The sequence below is a fragment of the Hyposmocoma kahamanoa genome, unplaced genomic scaffold, assembly GCF_003589595.1.
Source record: "Hyposmocoma kahamanoa isolate Upper Pololo Valley unplaced genomic scaffold, ASM358959v1 84, whole genome shotgun sequence".
Lineage (NCBI taxonomy): Eukaryota > Metazoa > Arthropoda > Insecta > Lepidoptera > Cosmopterigidae > Hyposmocoma > Hyposmocoma kahamanoa.
In genome coordinates, this window is record NW_020654229.1 from 4523113 (window position 1) to 4544715 (window position 21603).

Below are 21603 nucleotides of genomic sequence, written 5' to 3' on the forward strand. Positions count from 1 at the left end.
ACAATGTTCCATTCGGTGGCGTGGGAAAAACAGCAAAACATCAAATTACAAAACAAACGAAATCACGTTTCATCGGTAATTAAATATTAAATATGTAATTTTTCAATATTCGTCCATTATAGCAAACCTCAAGTTAAACCGGTCGATTCGAAACAATTGACGACACCGTCAATTGTTTCGAATTCGGGCTGGCCAATCGGAGCACAGTAGTCACCGTAACGATTTGGCAGAATGATTTTCAAACGAATTAAATTACATTTCGTTTCTATTTCTGGTTATATACTCGATGTAACTGGCCATCAATAAACCGTTTACGGTCGGGTCCGTGACTTCGTTTACTTTGTGTTCAAAATGGATTGAAACGAAGTATAGTAACAAACATTGTGTAAAAAAAAATTGTAAAACTGTTTTTTACAAATATTAATAACAAGTTACAGTACATTCAAGGTAGAATCTTAAAATGAAAGATTATTTATCCTTTTCTAGTGAGTTGCGTTAATATGTAAGGTACAACAATTAAATCAATGACCAGTTTGCGTATGCCTCCTCTGATATTGATCTTTCATGTTAAATCTTTTTAATTTGTTTTTGACTTGTATAGACTTTTTATCTGTTATTTCATTTATAAGATTTTTTGGTAAGCTATTTAATATCATAAGAAGTTCACACATCCAAACTCTTACCATAATTATTGTTATATTTAGGTATATCATACATAGGTAGATGTGATAGTGTACGTAATGAATTCGGTCTAATTTTAACTTTTAACGACTTTATTTTTCCACAATTTTCGGTTATGATTGCTAATTTAACTTTATCAAAGACATTCATTACGTTACAATACTGAAATAGTTGGTCATAATTATCTTTAAATTTATATCTAATTCTAGGACGTACAATGGTCTTAAGCAATCTTATTTGAAGGCTATAAATATTCTGTAGGAATGTTTTGTACGTACGACCATAGCTCGAAATACAATAATTAATTATAGAGTCAGCCAGTGCCAAATATAACATTCTCAATGTATTATATGGTAGTTTTTGTTCAAACTTACCAGTTATACTGTAGACCAACCAGTGCTTTCTCAGTAGATATCTCGTCTTCAGAATTTATGACGCCTGGACTGGCGTGCTAGTTCTCTACTCTTAGGTATCATAACATACTAAACTAGTTAATGCTCATATTACAATATTACTAAATCGCGACATAAACGACACCTCTAATATTTTATTTTTTGTTTCACGACTTCATTCATCAGATTTTACTTTCACCCAAAAATAAACAGATCTCTCTGAACCATAGGTTTCTAAACTTTTTGGTTCACCGCCCTCTTAGGCAAGATAAAAAAATTTAAACGCCCACACCGCCACAAAAAATAATTGAAACCACCATTGACTTACAAATAAATGGACGACGGGCCTAATACAAAAACCACGAAAAAAATGTCCCAAATCAACCTATTTAAACGTAGTGACATGTAAAGGAATATGAAAAAGCTAAAACGTTGAATTTAAATTGTAATGTCATCGCAGTACTGTCTAATTTTGCTTGCTTCGCTGTCAGTCGAACAAACGAAGACTAAAGCGTGAATGACGCTCTGTATACGATTTTAACGCCCTATAAGTTTTTTTAGCGCGGACCCTACGTCCATATAATTGTAAATCAATGGAAAGAACGTATTTTTTATATTAACACATACAATAGAAGGAAAAAAAGATATGTTGCCTAGTTTATGTTGATAATTCTATTTCTTTTTTCAAATACGCATTTGAAAAACACCCCCTAGGACTCTTCAGCGCCCATTTAGGAACGGTAGGGACCACATTGGGAAACTATGCTCTAAACGGTAATAACTCTGTGCAGGACGGGGGTGAGAGTCGTCGCGAATGACGCTTGCATGTTTGAACTTATCTTACTAAAATATACTGATCTAAAAAGTCTCAGATGGTACAACAAAAACTTCAAAGTTTATTTTTGGTGAATTTATTATGTTTTGCAAAAGTCATGGAACAAAAGTTGTTGTTTATAGTAATATAGTCCTGTTAGGCTGTTCGTATTTTAAAAATAACCCAGTATTATTATGGTATTTTATTATAAGTTTTTACCGCCATTGCAAATGCCAGAATTGTAATTGCAAATGACACACGCAAGCATTTTTTTTATATGAGGTTTGGAAATGCACCTTACGTTATTTCTCAGCCCGTCTGAACGCGTCGTGCATCGCAGACATGGCGGTGTGCCGCGCACGACACTCCCGCGTGGGCTTCGGTCCTAGGAACACCATGCTGTACGCCACTTCCTATGACGCCATCTCTGATTTGCCCAGAAGTAAGTATTTGTGTTATTTTTCGAATTTCTATCAGTTCTATTATGGCAGACGTGCTGGATAATGGTAACAGCCATTTTAATTATAAAATATCGGTAGAGGTCCTTGTGAAAGAGTTCGTCCAGAGTAGTACTGCCACCTTACCTATTTCTGCCGCCAAGCAGTAATGTCAGCATTACTGCATTCCTGTTTTGACGGGTGCTGGTAAAATTACAGGCAAATAGGACTTTTCAATTTATGTCTCAGGGTGATGGGCGCAGTGACAGTGCCTCTTAGATCTTTGCGATTTAAAGCTCTGAGGGGCACTGCAACTGTTATGGACAGGCGTGTAGCTTACCATCAGGCGCACGACTTGTACGTCTCGTCATTTGATATTAAAAAACAAGACGCTAAAAATCACGCAGTACGAATTAAATCCTATCGACGTTTGTTTTTATTTGGACGTAGTTAAACAAAAAGGACTCAATGCACATCCAGTCACTTTCGAGATATGGCAGTTTCACTCTTGTTTTGTTTTTAAAACTTATAATGTCATGTAACTCCAGAGATATTTATTTATATGTTGGATTTTTTTGCTGATCTAGGAGCTTAGACTTTAGGAACCGTTTGGTACATATAACTCATTTTTTATAATTTTGTGGATTGGACCCTTTTTGCTTAACTACGTCCATTTAATATATTTTATTTGACCTTAACAGTGAATTTAAATGTCTAATTAGAATAGAATAGAATAGAATAGAATAGAATAGAATAGAATAGAATAGAATCGTTAATTTCATGTTATCAATGTCACAATATTACAATTGGAAATACAATGTCAAGGGATAACTATGATCGTCAGTAATAAAATTATAATAATAATAATGAATATAAAATAAAGTAGTATAACTACTGCTTGTCGAATAAAATAAAATTAAAATTGTTTCAAAAGAAACTCATCGACACTGTACAATTCAATATCCAATAAAAGGTTTTTTAGTCGGGTACAAAACGTTGCATCGTTTCTAACACTTTTCAGGTCTGTGGGTAGATGTTCGTAGAATCGGGGACCTATTACCCGCGGATTTCTAGTTGCAAGTTCGGTACGGTGGGCAACGGATTTTAGTGTTCCCGCGTTTCGTAACGCTCGGCCTCCGCCCGTACGTCGCTCATAAGTAGCCAAGTTTTGACGCGCATAAACTATTATATCATAAATATATTGTGAGTACATGGTCATTATATTGTATTTCTTAAAAAGGTTTCTGCAGGTCTGACCCTTTTTTATGCCTACTATTGTTCTTAGTGCACGTTTTTGAAGAATAAATACCCTAATCGACTCAGTTGAATTACCCCACAGTGTGATGCCATAAGACATCAACGAATGAAAATACGCATAATACGTCTGCCTCAATACCACATTGGAGACAAGAGGACGCAGTTTCCTCAGTGCGTATGCAGCACTTCCAAGTTTTTGACATAGAGTTTGTATATGTGACTTCCAGTTCAAATTTGAGTCTAGCGTTAAACCCAAGAATTTACAGGTGTTACATAATGGAACAATGGAGGTGATAATTGGCTTTGTTATAGAATTTCTTCCTGAGAACAACATAAGGTTTGACTTCGATTCGTTAAGAATAAGTCCATTCGCAGAGAACCACTCACACAGCTGCTCATACGTGCAGGCTAATTTTTCTTCCAACTCGTTGTAGGTTTTAGCACACACTATAACGGTTGTATCGTCCGCAAATAGAACCACAAGACCCCCTGATATAAAGTATGGCAGATCATTGATGAATGCCAGGAATAGTGTATTACCTAGGGCAGATCCCTGTGGGATGCCAATGGTGACGTCACCAGCCGCTGACCTAGTTGTTGTACCGTTTGTACTGACCTGAACCGTTTGCCGTCTGTTTGATAAAAAAGACTTTAATAGGTTATGGGCGACTCCGTTGACGCCATACACAGCTAGCTTTTGAATTAATAAATCATTTTCAATTACATCGAACGCCTTTGTTAGGTCACAAAAAATGCCTGCAGTTTTATACTTATCATCTATACTGGTAATAATAGAATCTACTGTATTTTGTGCTGCAACTACGGTGGATTTACCTTTCCTATAAGCATATTGTCTATCTGATAACAAATCGTTCATTTCGAAATGATCCATAATACTTGTTGATATAATAGATTCTATTATTTTTGATATATTCGGAACTATGGTTATCGGTCTGTGGCTTTCAACATGGGTCACGTCCCCCTTCCCCTTAAACACTGGACATACACGAGTACTTTTTAAAATATCAGGATATATACCTTCTCTAAACATTTCATTTATTAAAATAACGAGTATGTCTCCAATCACTGGCCACACCGACATTAATATATTTATAGATATATCGTATATGTCCAGCGTTTTTGACGTATGCCACATACCCCTCACTACCCCCTCCAACGAGTCACGAGTGACAGTTGGAAGGCTGTACTGAGGAACATCGCATTCACCCACGCATTTTCTTAAAAATGACATTGATTTTTCTTTATTATTGTGTAGATGTAATTTTGAAGTTATTGTAAGAAAATAATCATTGAAGTAGTCAGGTATCATGTCTACAGGCACAATGTCTCCCTTGTGAGTCAGTCGAACGTTTTGTTGGTGATTCCTAGTTGAAACCTCATCGTTCACAATCTGCCACATTACCTTACTCGAGTTTTTAGTAGACATCATCTTATTATCATTAAATAGACGACGATCACGCAAACTCATAGATTTTATTAAATTTGAATGATGTTGGAGACATTTATTTAAAACATTATCATGTGGAAATTGGTGTTTCATTGAGCAGAATATTATTATACATTGCAATGTGGTGGTTAAGTTCTTCACTCACCCATGGAATAGTATTCCTCTTTAAAGATATTTTTTTAATAGGAAAATGAATATTAATATAATAAGTTAATATTCTTATCAATGAACTAAATTTTTCATTAATATTAATATCAGTCACATGAATGAAACTCCAATCATAATTATAAATGTCCATATAAAATAAATTAATATATCCTCTGCAAAGATACGTCGATGTATAAATTTGTTTACATTTTTGTGTTGCGTAACAGGTAATACGAATAGCTGTGCGTTGTGGTCGCTTATCGGCGTATCTAAAGGAGAAACGGTTATGTAATTACAGTCATCGCTCGAAACTATCCCACAGTCCAAAGAAGTGCTACAAGTGTCACATTCGCGTGTAGGAAAATCGACAATATTTTTTGTGTTATAACAACTTAATAGGTCGTCTAGGCATCGCCTGTCCGAGTTGTCGGTTAAATAATCTACGTTTATGTCGCCGACCAAAATTAACCTTTTATTTTCGTCAAATATTGTTGACAATAATTTTTCTATTGAATATAGAAATTGTTTAAAATCTCCGTTTCCAGTTCTATAAATACCCACAATAACAATATTTTCCGAATACAGTTCAATTACACAAATTTCACAATGATATTCAACACCAATACTGTGTAGGTCCGTTCTTTGTTTAAATAAGATTCCTGGCTTTGTGAACATAGCTACACCGCCGTGGTTGATGCGCGGGCGACAGTAGTAATTTGCGAGCTCGTACCCTGATAACTTCACGCGTAGTATTTCATTGTTTTTGCACCAGGTTTCAGAACATACAAGTATGTCAGGTTCGTGTGTGTTTAAAATTATGTTCAATAGTCCCGTTTTACCAGTAATAGAACGTACATTTTGGTGTAAGATCGTTATGTTCGATTTGTGTCTCGGTTTTGAGGTTATCCCTGATCGTGTCGCGCGTGTTTTTCTTAAGTTTTTTGGAGTGATCGTATTGAACTTTCTAATTGATACTCCGGCGGGCCATAATCCAGGATCTCGTATAGATTGGACTTTATTGGCTGGCACCTCTAATTTAAAGGACGCGTACTCTCCGCGTGTCGGCAGCCGCTCACAGCATACTCCACTAATTCGCAGCCGAGATTGTAGATGCTGCTTTATATCTTCGGATGTGGTGTCGACGCTAAAATTGAATAAGTGTAGCGTACCAATGCGTGGTGGTGCCGCTCGCAAGCCTCCTAACACCGGTTCAATTGTCTTTTTGTTGAGAGGTCTAGTGGTGTTAATAAGATGAACCTCTCTGGTGTCAAGGGGTTGATGTATGTGGAGTTGATATATTATGTGACTTGTGGTTTGCAGTGGAGTGGTTGTGATTGGTTTTGTCAGGCGTTTGCTGAATTATAGTAATTCCGTGAGGGCCGGAATCATCTAGGGTCAGTGGAACACTAAGTCTCTGTGGAATACTGGACATGATGTTTGTGACAGTGGAAGTGTGTTGCTGCTGTATTGTGCTACAGTCATGTGAGGTAATTGACTTGATTTTACGCTTGTTTTTGCGTCTGTTGGTAGTCGTGTCGGTTGAGATTTTCAAACTGTCAACTTTTGTCAATAATTTTGATAATTTTTCATCTTGTTTTGCTATGTATGTGTTTTGAGTTTTAATAGTGTCATAGCATAGATCTAATTTGATATTCAAATCATTGACTTTTACTTCCAAATTTGAAATAACTTCTACTAACCTGTCAAGGGCTGCTTTCGATGGTGGAGCCATTGTTAGTTGATTTTTTCACGTATTTCACAAACACTGAATAATTTTGTCACAGATTTAAATATTATTTAAGGTTTAATAAACTTTCGAATGTTTAAACAATTTAAAACAATTAAAATACGCGGAGCGTTACATCCTGTAAATGTCGTTTAATGTTACATGCACGCGTTCCGCACCCGGCAAGCTCGCGAACCACGTACACACATTAAAAGCCTTATTCTCTTCAAAACGCTTTGTAGTATAAATTACTTTTTGGCACTTTAGGTTCCTTACCTCTCACAGATTTAGAAATAATAAAACGTCCTTGTACAAATTTTTCTTATTCTTTATTCAGATGCTGAGATATGCGATTTGGCCAAATACGTGCGAGGTCGCGGCGTGGACGACTGGAGTGAACCGGTCGTGACTAGACTTGCTATTGGCCATTCTTGCCCTACCAACACTTATCAGGTAATGTAATTGAAAGAAAGGAGGAAACATTTATTCAAAAGTAAATAAATAACATACAAAATACACAACAATAGCCGAAAAGGCTAGCCATCTCAGCGTATGGCTACCTTTCCATCAACGCTGTGCGAGGTAGCTAGGCCGTGAGAGGAAATTTACTGATACACTTGTCAGCCATGCGCGGGCGGGGTGGTTAGCTACTGAATGTATGACACTAACCGACAGTGTCATACATTCAGTAGCTTTGGTTTCCTTCACCGTTTTTGTATGTACAAATCATAGCTTCGCTAACCCTTTCCCACTGGAACTGCGCAAAGCGAGGCAAGAAAAATGAAGTAATCATATGTGTGGATTTTTTCCTCGCACACCGCTTCGCTACGTCGCACAGCTGTGGTAGAATGGCAACCTAATGCTGGGGAGAGTCACAGCGCTGATATTCAGCTGGTTCAAATTTAACCTATACTCTACCCAAATACAATGTAGAATAAAATGTTAACTAAGGGTCGAAACATAGAACTGCGAATCGACGCGATGCGAATTCGCAACGCAGAAAACTGCGACGCGCTGCGATAGCTGCGATGCTATTTTGTGCGGCAAGGCTACTCACTGCCACTGTTCGGGTGACCATTTCTTCGACGATCGTCTACCGTACTGAACGTATATTTTAAACTACCTAGCGACATGGATCGTAAAAAGAGTGTTGATAAGAAAATAAAGGATAATTGTAAGTTATACCTATAGAGAATCTCGTTAAGCCAGGCAAAAATTCTTAATGTCAATGCATAAAGAGCGAAAAAGACGCTGCGCGTTTCGCTTCTGGACGCACATTGTTTTCGCTCTACAAAATGACTGAATTACAACCTGATAAAAGACCCAAAATGTCTGTTTAATACTAAAAAACCAAGTAAGTATAATTTTTGTTCCCTAGGAAACTTTGACTCGCCATTTGGAAACTCTCCTGGAGTACTCCGCGTTTTCACAAGCACCGGAGAATACCTGTCCTCGGTTGACCGTGATGTCTTCACCCAGCGACCGGTTAGCCATGCTCAGGCGATTGTCCAAAGACGCTAGGACTGTGGCTAGAAAACACGCACAGGTAAATAAACAGATGTCAATGGTGAAGGGTGGTTATTTGAACGAGTTAAACCGATGTATGCTTGCTTTATTTCAAATCTCGTCTTTATTTTATAGGTAAGCAATTTACACATGAAATTGTTACATTGATTAAGCACTACGACCCATTCGTAAGGCAGATTCCCCTAACAAGAATGACTAAAAACTAGGGGTTGATCTTACTTAGCAAATACGTTTTTTTAAATATGAAGTGACGGGACCAACATGTCATGCACCTGATGGTAAGCTACACGCCTGTCCATACCAGTTTGCTGTGCCATTCAGAGATTTAAATCGCAAAGATCGGAGGGGCACTGCCACTGCGCCTGTCATCCTGAGACATAAGTTGACAAGTCCCATGTGCCTGTAATTTCAACTTAGACTATGGAAACCATATGACATGTTATATTTACATATATAAATCAGACGTTATATGTATATGATGTATTTAGACGGTGAAAACGTAAACTTTTTATTGTCTTTGTTTAACTACTGCGTGCCGTCGAAAGTCAAAAGAGATAGCACTATATTGATTTATGTCAAACACGGGAATCGAAAATACGTAACGTCATCTTAAATGCTAACTGTCCTTTGGCCATTTTACCATTTTTGGAGTACCCTTTGACATCCATAGCTGGTTGTCAAAGGGAAGTACATCAAATGACAAAACCAATGTTTGATCAAATGTTTTAGTGAATTATTCGCATGAATTGTAATGAAATAGACAAAAATATTGACAGTGAGAACAATTAAGTATTGAGGAAAAAGCGTCGCTGCAGCATTAAGGGGTGCGGCAGTAGAGAAAGCGGAAATCAACCGAATGTTACATTACACCGGCATGTGTTATTTTTCTGCCTATAAATCATACAACAGCCGAAATATCTCATGTAATTAGACTCATTTAAGTAGTTAATTCATAAGTCTTGCCGAATTTTGCTTTGGTTACTTTAGATTGCCTGTTTGTTAGTATATTTTGATGATTGTTGATAACGATTATTTTGAGATAGTGTTGTTTTTGTAAGCAGACATATTATCGATGTTCTGTTATTGAAACAATTGACTACGAGGTTTTTATTATTTCATTATTATTATTTTTGAAGTTTACCTACAAATGAAAAAAGAATGAAACAATGGTTGGAAATTATTGGACTGCCGAACATAAACATTGGATCAAATACCATCTTCGTTTGTTCGCTCCATTTTGAAGTCAAATTTTAATAGAATTTGAATGTAGGTAGGGACGTTTATTCCGTAGATAAGGCAGCTCCTTTCTTTTTTTTTTCCATCCTCTAAGAATTTTTCCAATACCATTACCCTTCAAAACCGGAATGCAGTAATGCTCACATTACAAGCCTCACAATTGTTTCGCAAGGAGCTCTACTGCTGGTGTTTGTACACATTGTCAATAGAATAGAATCATTTATTTCATATTATCAATTTCATAATATCACAATTCGAAATATAATGTCAAGGGATAACATGATTGTCATTAAGGTAAATAATAATTTTAATGTTAATATAAAATAAAATAATTAAAAGAGAAATAAAGAAAAATATGAACTACAAAAATACGAATAAAAATTTAAATATTTTTTTTTAATTTAAATTTAAATTAAAAATATAATTACAATTTCTTTAAAAGAAATTCCTCTACACTATAGAATCATTATCCAATTAAAGGTCTTTCAGTCGGGAATAAAACACTTCGTCATTTCTAACACTTTTTAGACTTGTGGCGTAGGTGTTCGTAAAATCGGGGCCCGATTACTCGCGGATTTCTCGTTGCGAGTTCGGTTCGATGAGCAACGGGTTTCAATATTCCTATATTACGTAACAGTCGGCCTCCGCCTGTGTATCGCTCGTAAATATGTATGTTTTTACGCACAAAAACAGTTACATCGTTAATGTACTGTGAATTGTGTTAATGTTTTAAACTGTGTTAATGTTGTCATCACGTGGTGCTTTCGAAAAAGGCTTCTACAGGACTGATTACCTTTTATGCCCACTATGGTTCGTAGTCCGCATTTCTGGAGAACGAATACCCTTTTGGACTCAGTTGAATTGCCCCACATTGCAAAACAGTAGGACATCAATGAGTGGAAGTATGCAAAGTACGTTTGCCTCAACACCGCAGTGAACACAAGGAGACGCAGTTTCCGCAGTGCGTACGTAGCACCTCCAATTTTCTCGCACAAATACTGAATATGGGCTTTCCAGCTTAAGTTTGAGTCTATAGTGAAGCCCAAGAACTTGCGTGCAATTAATTATTCATCATCATATCATGTATAGTAATAACCTTAAATAACCTTTAGTAGTTTTACTCAATCTTTAATTCCATATGACGCAACAATTTTTATTGTGTAGTGTTACTGTGTACTTTTGTTCGCAGTTTGGTGTATCGAGTGCATATTGCGACGAAGTTTTTCGACTGTGCGAAGCGCTGTGGGGCCTTGATTTAGAAAATGACGGTATGTATCCATAAAGTTAATTTATTTACTTAAAAAGTAGTTACAATGGTCGTTTTAATAAGTAGTAATTTCATATTTCCCTTTTAATCAATATTTTGACTATATTATAAGTTAACCATTCGACAAAAAATGAAAAAATATGAAAAATGACAAAATGAAAGTTTGTGAGTGAAAATAAATTAACGTTCAACGATACAAATCACCTATAGACCGTCTTTTTTGAAGACGGAGTAAAATGGTTTTTTTTAATAATTTATTTCTGGCCATGGAAACAAAGTCCTTCAGCCGAAAACATAAAAATAAGTTTTTCTGTAAATATGGCCGCCACAAAGAGGATAGGCAATTTGAGGCGGCGTGCTTGGATTGACTCGGGATTCCTTAAAACGGGCCGATGCGGATATTTTAGTTCGAGATTCGTATAATTATATAGAATAGGATAGTGCTATTGTGCCTTAATCGAAGATTAAAACGCGTAATCTTCGATTAAGGCACAATAGCACTATCCTATTCCACTTTAAACTAGATTTCACAAAATAATTGAAAGTCAAAATAAAAACGACACTTTTCCCTCCAAAAGGTCCAGAGCGAATCCCGGAGTAAAATGACATTTGTAGGGTTGCCAGTGTTCATAAATAGTTGTGTAATTTATCGATAGATTCTGAAAGAAGATAAAATTTTGCCAAAAATGACTGAATTGTGAATGTTACGACAGTCTAATGATTACCAATTGCGTTATTGTCTTCTTAGTTCTTATTTTGACTGTTGGCCTACTACTATCGAGACTAATTTTTATTCATCTACATTTTAACAAGAGTAGCCCGATTTGATTATGTATATTGAATTAAAACGAGAAACTTTAAACTATGTCTCCTCTTTTGTATATTTCATATACATAGTTCTAAATACAGTGTATGTATGTATGAACTTACAAAAATTAACAATTCAAATTAACTTGTGCTCAGTAATTGGATGAATAATGGGCCGAGGATGATTCAAATTAAACAAATTCGGCTATTTATTCCATAAGCGTGACCAGTATTCAGTCGATAGTCGATAGAATATTATCGGCTGCAATCACTAGCTGTTCGTAAGCGGGCAACACTTTTGTACAATGAACTGTCATTTTATACCGTCTTCAAAAAAGACAGACTATACGTACCATTAACCATAAACTCTAAGCACCACATACCGCTATCCACTTACAGCCAGCCACATACTACTAATCGCTTACCTCCAGACATATTGCCAGCCATATAACGCCTACCACATATCGCCTGCCACATATGGCTAGTCACGTACCGCCAGCCACATACTGCTAACCACATACCGCTAACCACATACTACGTTCCAACCACGTTCTATTTTGGCCTATACTGAAAATCGTTACTGTAGCTTTCGCTACAGCTATTCCTGTGTCACACTCCCTATTCGACTTAGCTCTATAGCACATAGTCAAAGTCAAAGATCATTTATACCATAGGTAAAATAAATTTACACGTGAAAACGTCACATTTACATTACATTACATGAAGCTACTGCTCGTTCACTACGCTGATTTCCCTGAGAAGAACGAGCAAGAAAGTCTAGGGATTGTTCTTTTCAAATAAACTTAAATGCTATGGAATACATTTAGAATCAAATTTATGTGGATTCTGGAGCCGTGTCGTCTTTCCATACATCTTTATCTAACACGTAGTCTTCAATTTTTTAATATGACTTTTCAATCAAAATATTTTAAATATAGTTTTTAAACTTAGGAAATGATAATCTTAATATATGCTCTGGAATTTTATTGTAAAAACGTATACAGCTTCCCATAAAAAGAGTAGTTTACCTTGGTAAAACGAAATCGTGGTACCATGAGTTTGGACTTAGCTCTAATGTTAATATTATGGATATCTTCTTTCTTATTGAAATTATGTATATTTTGACGGGTTTATAAAATATTTGAGTAAATGTACTGTGGTGCCACAGTCATGATACCAGTCTACTTAAACGTTTCTCTGATAGAAACCCGAGAGCCTAAACGGTACACAGAACGAATCGCTCGTGTTTGCAATACAAATATGGTTTGAATATCTGCCTGCACATTTGAATCCCGTAGGACATTATACTATGGAAGTAACTAAAGTAAACTAGTCTAGCAGTACTAACATCGGTAAGCTCACGTATTCTGCGGACTACGTATGCAGCGAAGCTTAATTTGCATACACTTACTATTGCTGTGGTGCTTTATTAATTCTCATTTTGTACTTAAATCTCTATTTCAATGACCTTTATGCCAAGTATGTCTGCTATTGTCAATAGGCATCCCAGGTACAGACGAGTTGTCAATAGTAAACAGACACAAGAGAATTCTGGAATGGTTCCTCACGGCAGTAGCTGACGTCACCGACCAGGACCTTTCCAAGCCGAGACAGGGCGAGAAAGAAGATGGTATGTATATATTTTCTTTTATTACTAGGCTCTAACTTTGGGCACAGGTTAATAATTACTATGTAACAGATACATCATTCTCATACAAAAAATATCGAAAAAATAATCGAAAATACGTACGCTGTAATAACCTTACTAAATTTGACTAATGACACTAGGCGCTCACTACGAGGGAAAAGGAACCAAAGCACACGCTCAGAGAGGTGAAAATAACGTAGTCCGCCTTGTGCAGTCGTGCGGAACCGAATGCCCATAAATGAAACATTTTGTGCGAGCTTGCGCCGACATCGGCGCAGTCAGCGCTGGGTATTTATCGTATAACCTTGAGCGAGTCACGGAGCCCTGCTTTGGGTGTTACTACACGTTTCGTGGGTTAAACCGATCACTTGCTGTGTTCGCTTGATAAAAATGTCATAAAAAAAGTATTTACCTCCGTGTCCTATAGCCGTGGGACCCCCTGATAGTAATGGCAACAAACTAAAGCTCTGAAGAATTTCTTTTGTGCTCTGTTTCGATCTAGACCACAAATCAGCTAATTTTAAATCATCTCAGATGTGGATTTTGTACATTTGTTTATTCTGCTAAAAGTTAAGAGTACATCTTGTTACTATTCAACTGCCATTGCAATTTGTTTGATATTCTGCTATTCAATAGCGTACAGAAATCGAGTAACAACTGGTCCTCAATTGAAATCTCTAGCAGCACAAAATATTAACTTGTTACTATTTATTACTTAAGATAGGTTATTACTTGGTGTACACTCCGCATATTTGGTGCAACAAGCGAACAGCTAGCTACAGGTGAAGACTGAAAATCAGCAATGCGAAGTCTGTAACCTTTAAGTCCATATCACTCAATTGTATTTTCTATCAGTTTTTCCTGTTTTGTGGATAAATAAATGTCTTTTAATTAATACATATTTATATAAACCTTGTGATTTCCATAATAGTTTTAGTAAGGCATCATTAGTGCTTGAATTGAATGTCATCACTGCCCTTCCTCTGACACACTATTGAGACTCAACTGCCATTGCAAGTAGATTTTAAAAAAAATATTATGTAGCCAGCAAACAAGCAGACGGCCCGCCTGATGAAAAGCGGTCACCGTCGTCGATGAACGAGCGCATCACCAAGGGCGTCACGAGCGCATTGCCAACCCTTAGGACGCTTCTCAAACCCCCTTTAAAAAACTCCATGCTGTATTCCTGCGGCAAAACCCAGACAGGGAATTCATTCCACAACCTAATTGAACGTGTGAGGAAGCTCCTCTAAAACCGTACAGTACGAGATCAACTCGGTTGCAGAGTGAGAGGATGATAGAATGTTGCTATTAGCATCATTTCAAACAGTTCTTCAGAACGTTGGCCATTGTACACGCGATAGAATAGACATAAGGAGGCAAAGTCTCTCCTCAGACAATGATTCTATGTCGTCTGTAAGCACAGGATCGTCAACAATTGTCATAGCACGTCTTTCTGGCATCCGGGAACAGAGAACAAAAAGTAAGGAGAATGGACACTCCGCCCTTCCCTAGTTTTAGATACCGCAACACGCCCCTCCAATACTGAACGACAACAAGGCTGTTGGCGAGCCGTTTTCGCACTAAAACGGCTAAGATATTTGAATATAGTTTTCATTTATTCATTATGCGTGTACGTTAATATATAACATCATTGTACGTTACTATTTATAATGGTTGTGAATTGTGCTGTGTACGGCTGTTTATCATCATCTAAACGGGATAAAGAGAGGAGTTTCTTTGGTTTTCCGATAGATGAAACGTGTTTTCTTCATTTATTTAGTGCAGAGTAATATATAATACAGATTTATTATTATATCAATACAATGAGATTTCAATTTGTATTGCCGATAAATATTACGTCGTGAATATACCTAATTATTAACTAGGTAATGATAAACTGGGACACACTTTCAAATAAGCTAACCAAATACCTTGATTAGCGTATTTGAAAGTACCTGTCCGAAATACAACATTTTAAGTGCTTTTTATATATTTTTAAATAAATCTTCAATATTATTCTAGTTAGTGAATTAATGAAAAATATAATATTATATCGATATAAGTACCTAATGAATATGTGTAATTATTAGGATTCTATTAATATAATTAATTAAAGATAACATTTTCGCTTAAGAATTTTCGCTTGGTTGCCGCCCTAACCACGTAAGTGATGGGTAACCCTGCCACATCACGCATACATTTGCGCGTGTGCATATAGCGCCTTGCTGTATGTAGTAGTAGGCAAACAACTTTCGACCGTTGTATGCAGTGTCCGGGAGCTCCCGCCGAATAGATTTTAGTAGAATATCCGATATTATCATAAATACAATATGATTTCAGTGCAATCGCAATGGAATTAATGATCAGTGGTGGACTTAGGACCCTGTACTATTGCTCCATACTGTATGGTATGGTATGTAATATTGTAATAATTTATTGTCAACAGTGTCGGACGGACATAGCGTTCGTGTATGGACGCTGTTACTAGGAGGGCGCATTGTCGAAGCCTGTAAGGTGGCCAGGGAAAATGGGGATCTTGTTATGGCTACACTCATCGCGCAATCCGCTGGTAAGTTAATAATAATAATGTGCTCGACAACCACACCAATTACCTGGTGTCTTAACTGGGTGAATTTCCTGTGCTAGAAGTACCAAAGCAACTGCATTCACTTCGGGGCACCGCTCAGGACACCCCAGAAAACAATAAATACAGTAGAAGTGCTTAGTTTGCATGCCACGTGTGCCAATAGTTCGCGGAGTTCACAAACTTGAGCTCAGTACGCCGTTTTCGCTTTGTACGTTATGGTTCTGTCAATGATCTCGTGCAAAACCTTGAAAACGTAGAAAAATGGCTTATTTCGCCTTTTTTTACAAATTTACAAAAATAGAATAGAATAGAATACATTTATTACAAAACACCACAACACAATAATAAACAGTAAAAAATTAAAAGTAAAAAAAAATTAAAATAAAACAGAACTAAATTAAACTTAAAAAAACGAACTAAATTAAAACAAACAGAAAATGAATAACAAAAAAGAAAACTAAATAAAATTAATTAAAAATAAAATCTTGGCAATAAATAATTATTCGACCATAAAGCTGGTCAACACTATTGCTGTACGAAGTAGATGTTATGTGTGCGGCTGTGGCGTATGTAATAGGATCCACTGAGCTAATGTCACCGCCGGGACAAGGCTGTGACGCTGATTTTCAGTGGACCCTAAAACGTGAGTACCGGACTAAAAAAAATTGATAGTCGCACTTGTAATATTATTCATGGTGGTGTTTCGTAACATCGTTAAGTCTTATTTTATTTAATTTTACTAAAAATAAACGAAACTAAACCATGTACCGCTGCAATATGGTCGCTTCTTTTTTTGGAGAACTATGTAAGAGTCGTTTTCAGATAACCTCCAAAAATGTATCCCTTTCAATAACTTTTATGTTATTACATGAATGCTAAGCATTATTTAATATGATTGCTTGCTTACTAAGTCTGTGTCACACATAGAAGACTACTTTACTACGTCACAGTAATAAATAAAAATTAAAAAAGTGGGCAATTTCTCATTCATGGGAGCCGGTTCCACGTCGCCCTAATTTTAAGAAAAGAAGAAAAAAAAATTAAACACTCGTGGAAATCGCAATATACCCCATCGAGGATAAACTCTAATGACTTTCACGTCGAATACATACCGTAACTTTCCAATTTATTATAAACAAACATGTATTCTTGGTAATACAAAATGTGTTTAAATTTTTCTTATCATTAGTGTCACTTCAACTAAAAGCCTCCTAATAACTAACGTTCATACCGCATCACCTTCACCCTTCGCACACGTGAGAAGGGGCTCCTGTCGGATTGGAGTGTACACAGTGAAATAACCTGTGCATCTCCGTTTTAGCAAAAAATCGACTTAAATACCAATTTCAGCGCTAGTGACTAAACCGTTCTCACTCATGTAAAGCAATCTATCTAAATAAGTATTAAGTAACAGTTTTATAAACTTTATCGTACATCAATCAGACAAAAGGAACTTTAAAATCCATGCACTTTTATAACGGTCCAGCATATTTTACACACCGTGTGAGGTTTTCCGTGGATACAAAAATCGAACAACACAAAGCAAAATTCCTTTGATTTGACTGAACTCGAGCCTTTCTCAACAAAGTAAGTCTCGTCAGCTTCTGGTAACTGCAAAGGTACCTAAGTTCGTCTTACCAGAAACCGAACCTCGTCAAGTGCCCATAGTGGTGACCATCGAAGTCGTCTAGTCTACTGTGGAACAGTTGACTTAACAAATTAATTTATAATATGTTTTAATCGTCTTCAAAAAAAGGTTCTGAATTCGACATTTGCGGACCTATTTTAATGATTCTTTTTTTGTTATAAAGAAGGTACCTCAGAAATGGTCCCATTTAAATTTTGAGGAAAATATTCCATCTCTAAGGGTGGCAAACTAGGGGACGAATGCTATTTGAGACCGGTTTTTTAGTACTCTGTACTGTTTTTTAACTTAAATTCATAATTTACAATATGAAGCTTATAATATGCATTAAAAAAGTATAATATATTAAAGTTAAACAGCAAAAAAAATGGTATTTTGTCGCCTTACATTCTCAAACCCGTATATTAAAGCACAAAGCTACTAAAATGCAAAAATTGATTGTATATAAAAATTTTGCAGGCTGGTTTCACATTACATTTTTTTCATATTCACACATTGCCTTTTATCTATTCTTAAAGTAATGAATCCAAAAGAACACCCTTGATAAGCAATTTAAAATAAATAGAAACTTTTGGGAGGTGTCGATCTACAATTAGTTGAAAGACTATAAGTAAAAGTAGTTATTTCTTTGCAGGTAGCCCTAGCTTCCGTTCCCTAGTATCCCGGCAACTTTCCCTCTGGCGAGAATGCGGTGCAGACGGGTTAATAGCTTCACACCGATTGGCTGCACTTCAACTAATCGCAGGCCAGAGTTCACCTAGAGACCACTTACTGAACACCGACTGGTTGAGAGCGTTGCACGCTACCGCTAGGTAAGTTATGGGTAAGGTATGGCCTGGTACCTAAATATTCCTTCTCTGTCATTTTACGAACAAAAAGCTGTTTTAACCCCCGATGCAAAAAGTGTGCTGCCCTCCTTATCATAATAATATAGCCAAAATATTACACCAAGAGCTCGCTCTGAAGTACGGACTCGTGCAATAGAGGATGCCCTATGACAAGTATTCACCGAAACTAATACTCGAAGACGACCGCACCAAAATCTATTGAGATCGATCCATTATCACGGACAGTACTTTTCTTGCGAATATGCCTGATATTGTGATATTTGATCGATCGCAGTCGAGGGTATTTCTTGTGGATGTTACCAACCCGCATGACAAGGTCTCGTGAAAGCCGAAACCGAGAAACGCCGGAAGCATCGACCAGGCACACGAGATCATTGAAATAATACCAATCGTTTTGTCCGCAAATGGGTTAATTCCAGTCAGCCTTGCCTAACAGCTTCTGGCGGTTGGATTTCTGTGGCTTGTCGCTTCCAGCACAAATGCAGAGGGCGGTCCTGCTCGATACGGCACGTATTGTTCGTCGGTTCTTGAATCTGAGTCCCTGATCCCGGCCGACTGTGTTGCCGGGGAATACCGCCTCTCCCATTTGAAAATTCAAAAATTAATCTTTTACGCCATGGGAGAGGCGAGAGTCTAAAATAGATATAATAATAATAACATCCACAAGGCAGCCAAAATATTATACCACGTCTGAAGTACGGACTCATGTAACAGAGGATACCTTGTTACAAGTATTCACCGGTGCGTAGCACTTCATATTCAACTCGTATGTTTTGTTTTTACAGATACCTCTGCCCTCAAGTGCCTTCAATGGAGCAAATAATCAGGACCTACGAGTCATTCTTCTCCCATTCGGATGAAGAAGTCGACTTATCCACGATTGTTACCGACGAAATGGGCATGGAGTTTCCGTTGCCGCCTTATAGGAAAGACTATGACGTCAGCTCTTATGAGGTAAGAGTTTATGGCGAGAGCAATGGTTGTTTATGAAAGAGCATGAGCTCTTATGTGATGGGCATGACGGCTCTCATGCACCCGTTATTGTACACATACATGACAGATAGCGCAATAAGGTTTTTGCCTATTCCTAAGATTTTTGTTTTCATGCATGTAATATTCCAACATGGAGTATATAAACAGAAATAGAAACGAAATAAGGACCATACATTGCTGGTAACTCATCAGTGATACATCGCTTATAAATATCAATTCTCGTTTGCACTGACATTACAAATTAGAAAGCTGAAATAGTACAAGGCCAACAACTGACCTATGTGTACGTTTCCAAAAATATTCTGTATTTATTGTAATAAAGATATTATCTCTAACAATGGCGTGCTGTTGCATTCGGTGGTGTGTGGAAAAACAGCAAAACATCTAATTACAAAACAAACGGAATCCAATATCATCGGTAATTAAATATTAAATATGTAGTTTTCCAATTTTCGTTCATTATAGCAAAGCTCAAGTTAACTGGTCGATTTGAAGTGAAACAATTGACGACACCCGTCAATTGTTTCGAATTCGGGTTGGACAATCGGAGCGCAGTTGTCACAGTAATGATATGGCAGAATAGTTTTCAAACAAATTAAATAACATTTCGCATTGACTTACAAATAAATAAACGACGGGTCCAATACAAAAACCACGAAAAAAAATTTTATACGTAAATTTTGAATTTATACAATGCCATTTATTTCGAGCTAGGGTGTCTGACTTTTTTTCTTGAGTTCCGAGAATTCTCGTACACGATGTCTCGAGTTATTCGAGATTTTTTTTGAAAACCGTAAAAAATCAGCTCAATCAACTATAAAACTAAATGTGAACTTTTCGAAAGTTGGCCTGGGTGTTCTGAGTTATGCCCCGGAATAAATTCCATCGTTCTTGGTCCCAGGTTCGATTCCCAGTAGAACCAATCTGGGAAATGAACTTTTGTAAATTCTGTTCTGCTCTGGGATTCTGTTGCTCTGATACTCATGGGGAGTATGTACAGAGAGTTCCCTAGTTTCAAACCAGGTGATTGTCTTACAATAGAATACCAAGACCAGAACCATTTAGATAAGTTAATTTGTTAAATTGATCCTACCGGTATCGAACCCGGGAACATCTCATCCAGTGCCCACAGTGCAAACCGTTAGGCTACCAAGGTCGTTACTATCTGTATTATTATGCAGTGTTTTTGTTCACTCATTGATGTAATCACATACCAAAACTTTAATATCGACCCCTCCTATGTAAAGTATCGTATGTCGAAATTGCCAGGTTTACAGGGGAGCGTTTTAAAGTTCTGAATTCACTTCCCTGTAAACTTGGCAATTTCGACATACGATACTTTACGTCGGAAGGGTCGATATTATGGTCTTTTATCAAGCTTGCATCAGTTCTGGTTTCCTTTCTTTTCTTACCATTTTCTTAACCCGTTCGTGCATAGTACTGAAATTATACTGCGCTCAAAAAGTCACCACTTTTCTATATGCCGTAGTGCTTACATTGATTCAATATAATTATTACGGTTTATCACTGACGACGGTTCATTCTGTCAACAGGCATAGTCGTACTGCTCATAGTTCTTGTAAACGTTTCTTGTGCATGAAAAAGTACGGCTATGACGGTTGTAGGGTATTTGCCGTTGTGAGATAATTACAAAATTAAAATGCGCGATATTGATTGCGCAAGAGAAACGCTTTCCAAAATAAACACTTGGGTACTAATTAATAATAATAATTATAATAACGCACACACTCAATATGCGGGGCACCGCATTAGGGAAACCCCGTGTCACGGGTGCCATGGACACACATATAGACAATCCAATCAAATTACACCCAAACTCACGAGAGAAATAAATGTAGGCCATACACATATCTTCAGAAAAACCTAAAAAAATACTTTCGGGATTATGGAAATTCATGCAAATGTTATTTCGGGCAAATGTATTTTCGGTCTTCTGATTCGTAACCCCAAGCCGTAGAAAGAGTACAACAATATTTGAAAGTATTACTAACATGTATTAAAAAATATTTTAATAATAACATTAGCATCAAAGCGACTCTATGAAATTTTTGTTCTAAATAATAGGGGTTAAAGTATGAAATTGCCGATTTGTACTGAAA

At 36.8% G+C, this 21603-nt stretch overlaps 1 protein-coding gene across 1 annotated transcript in view; it reads left to right on the plus strand.

The window, feature by feature from the left end:
- Positions 1-21603, plus strand: part of LOC113234415 (nuclear pore complex protein Nup98-Nup96) — an 83682-nt gene that overhangs the window by 51747 nt on the left and 10332 nt on the right. Inside the window, exons 31-38 of the mRNA XM_026469725.1 lie at positions 2201-2329; positions 7260-7375; positions 8301-8468; positions 10875-10953; positions 13261-13389; positions 15857-15979; positions 18277-18454; positions 19276-19444. Of these exons, the coding sequence (XP_026325510.1) occupies positions 2201-2329; positions 7260-7375; positions 8301-8468; positions 10875-10953; positions 13261-13389; positions 15857-15979; positions 18277-18454; positions 19276-19444 (1091 nt within the window). The remainder of the gene's footprint in view (positions 1-2200; positions 2330-7259; positions 7376-8300; positions 8469-10874; positions 10954-13260; positions 13390-15856; positions 15980-18276; positions 18455-19275; positions 19445-21603) is intronic.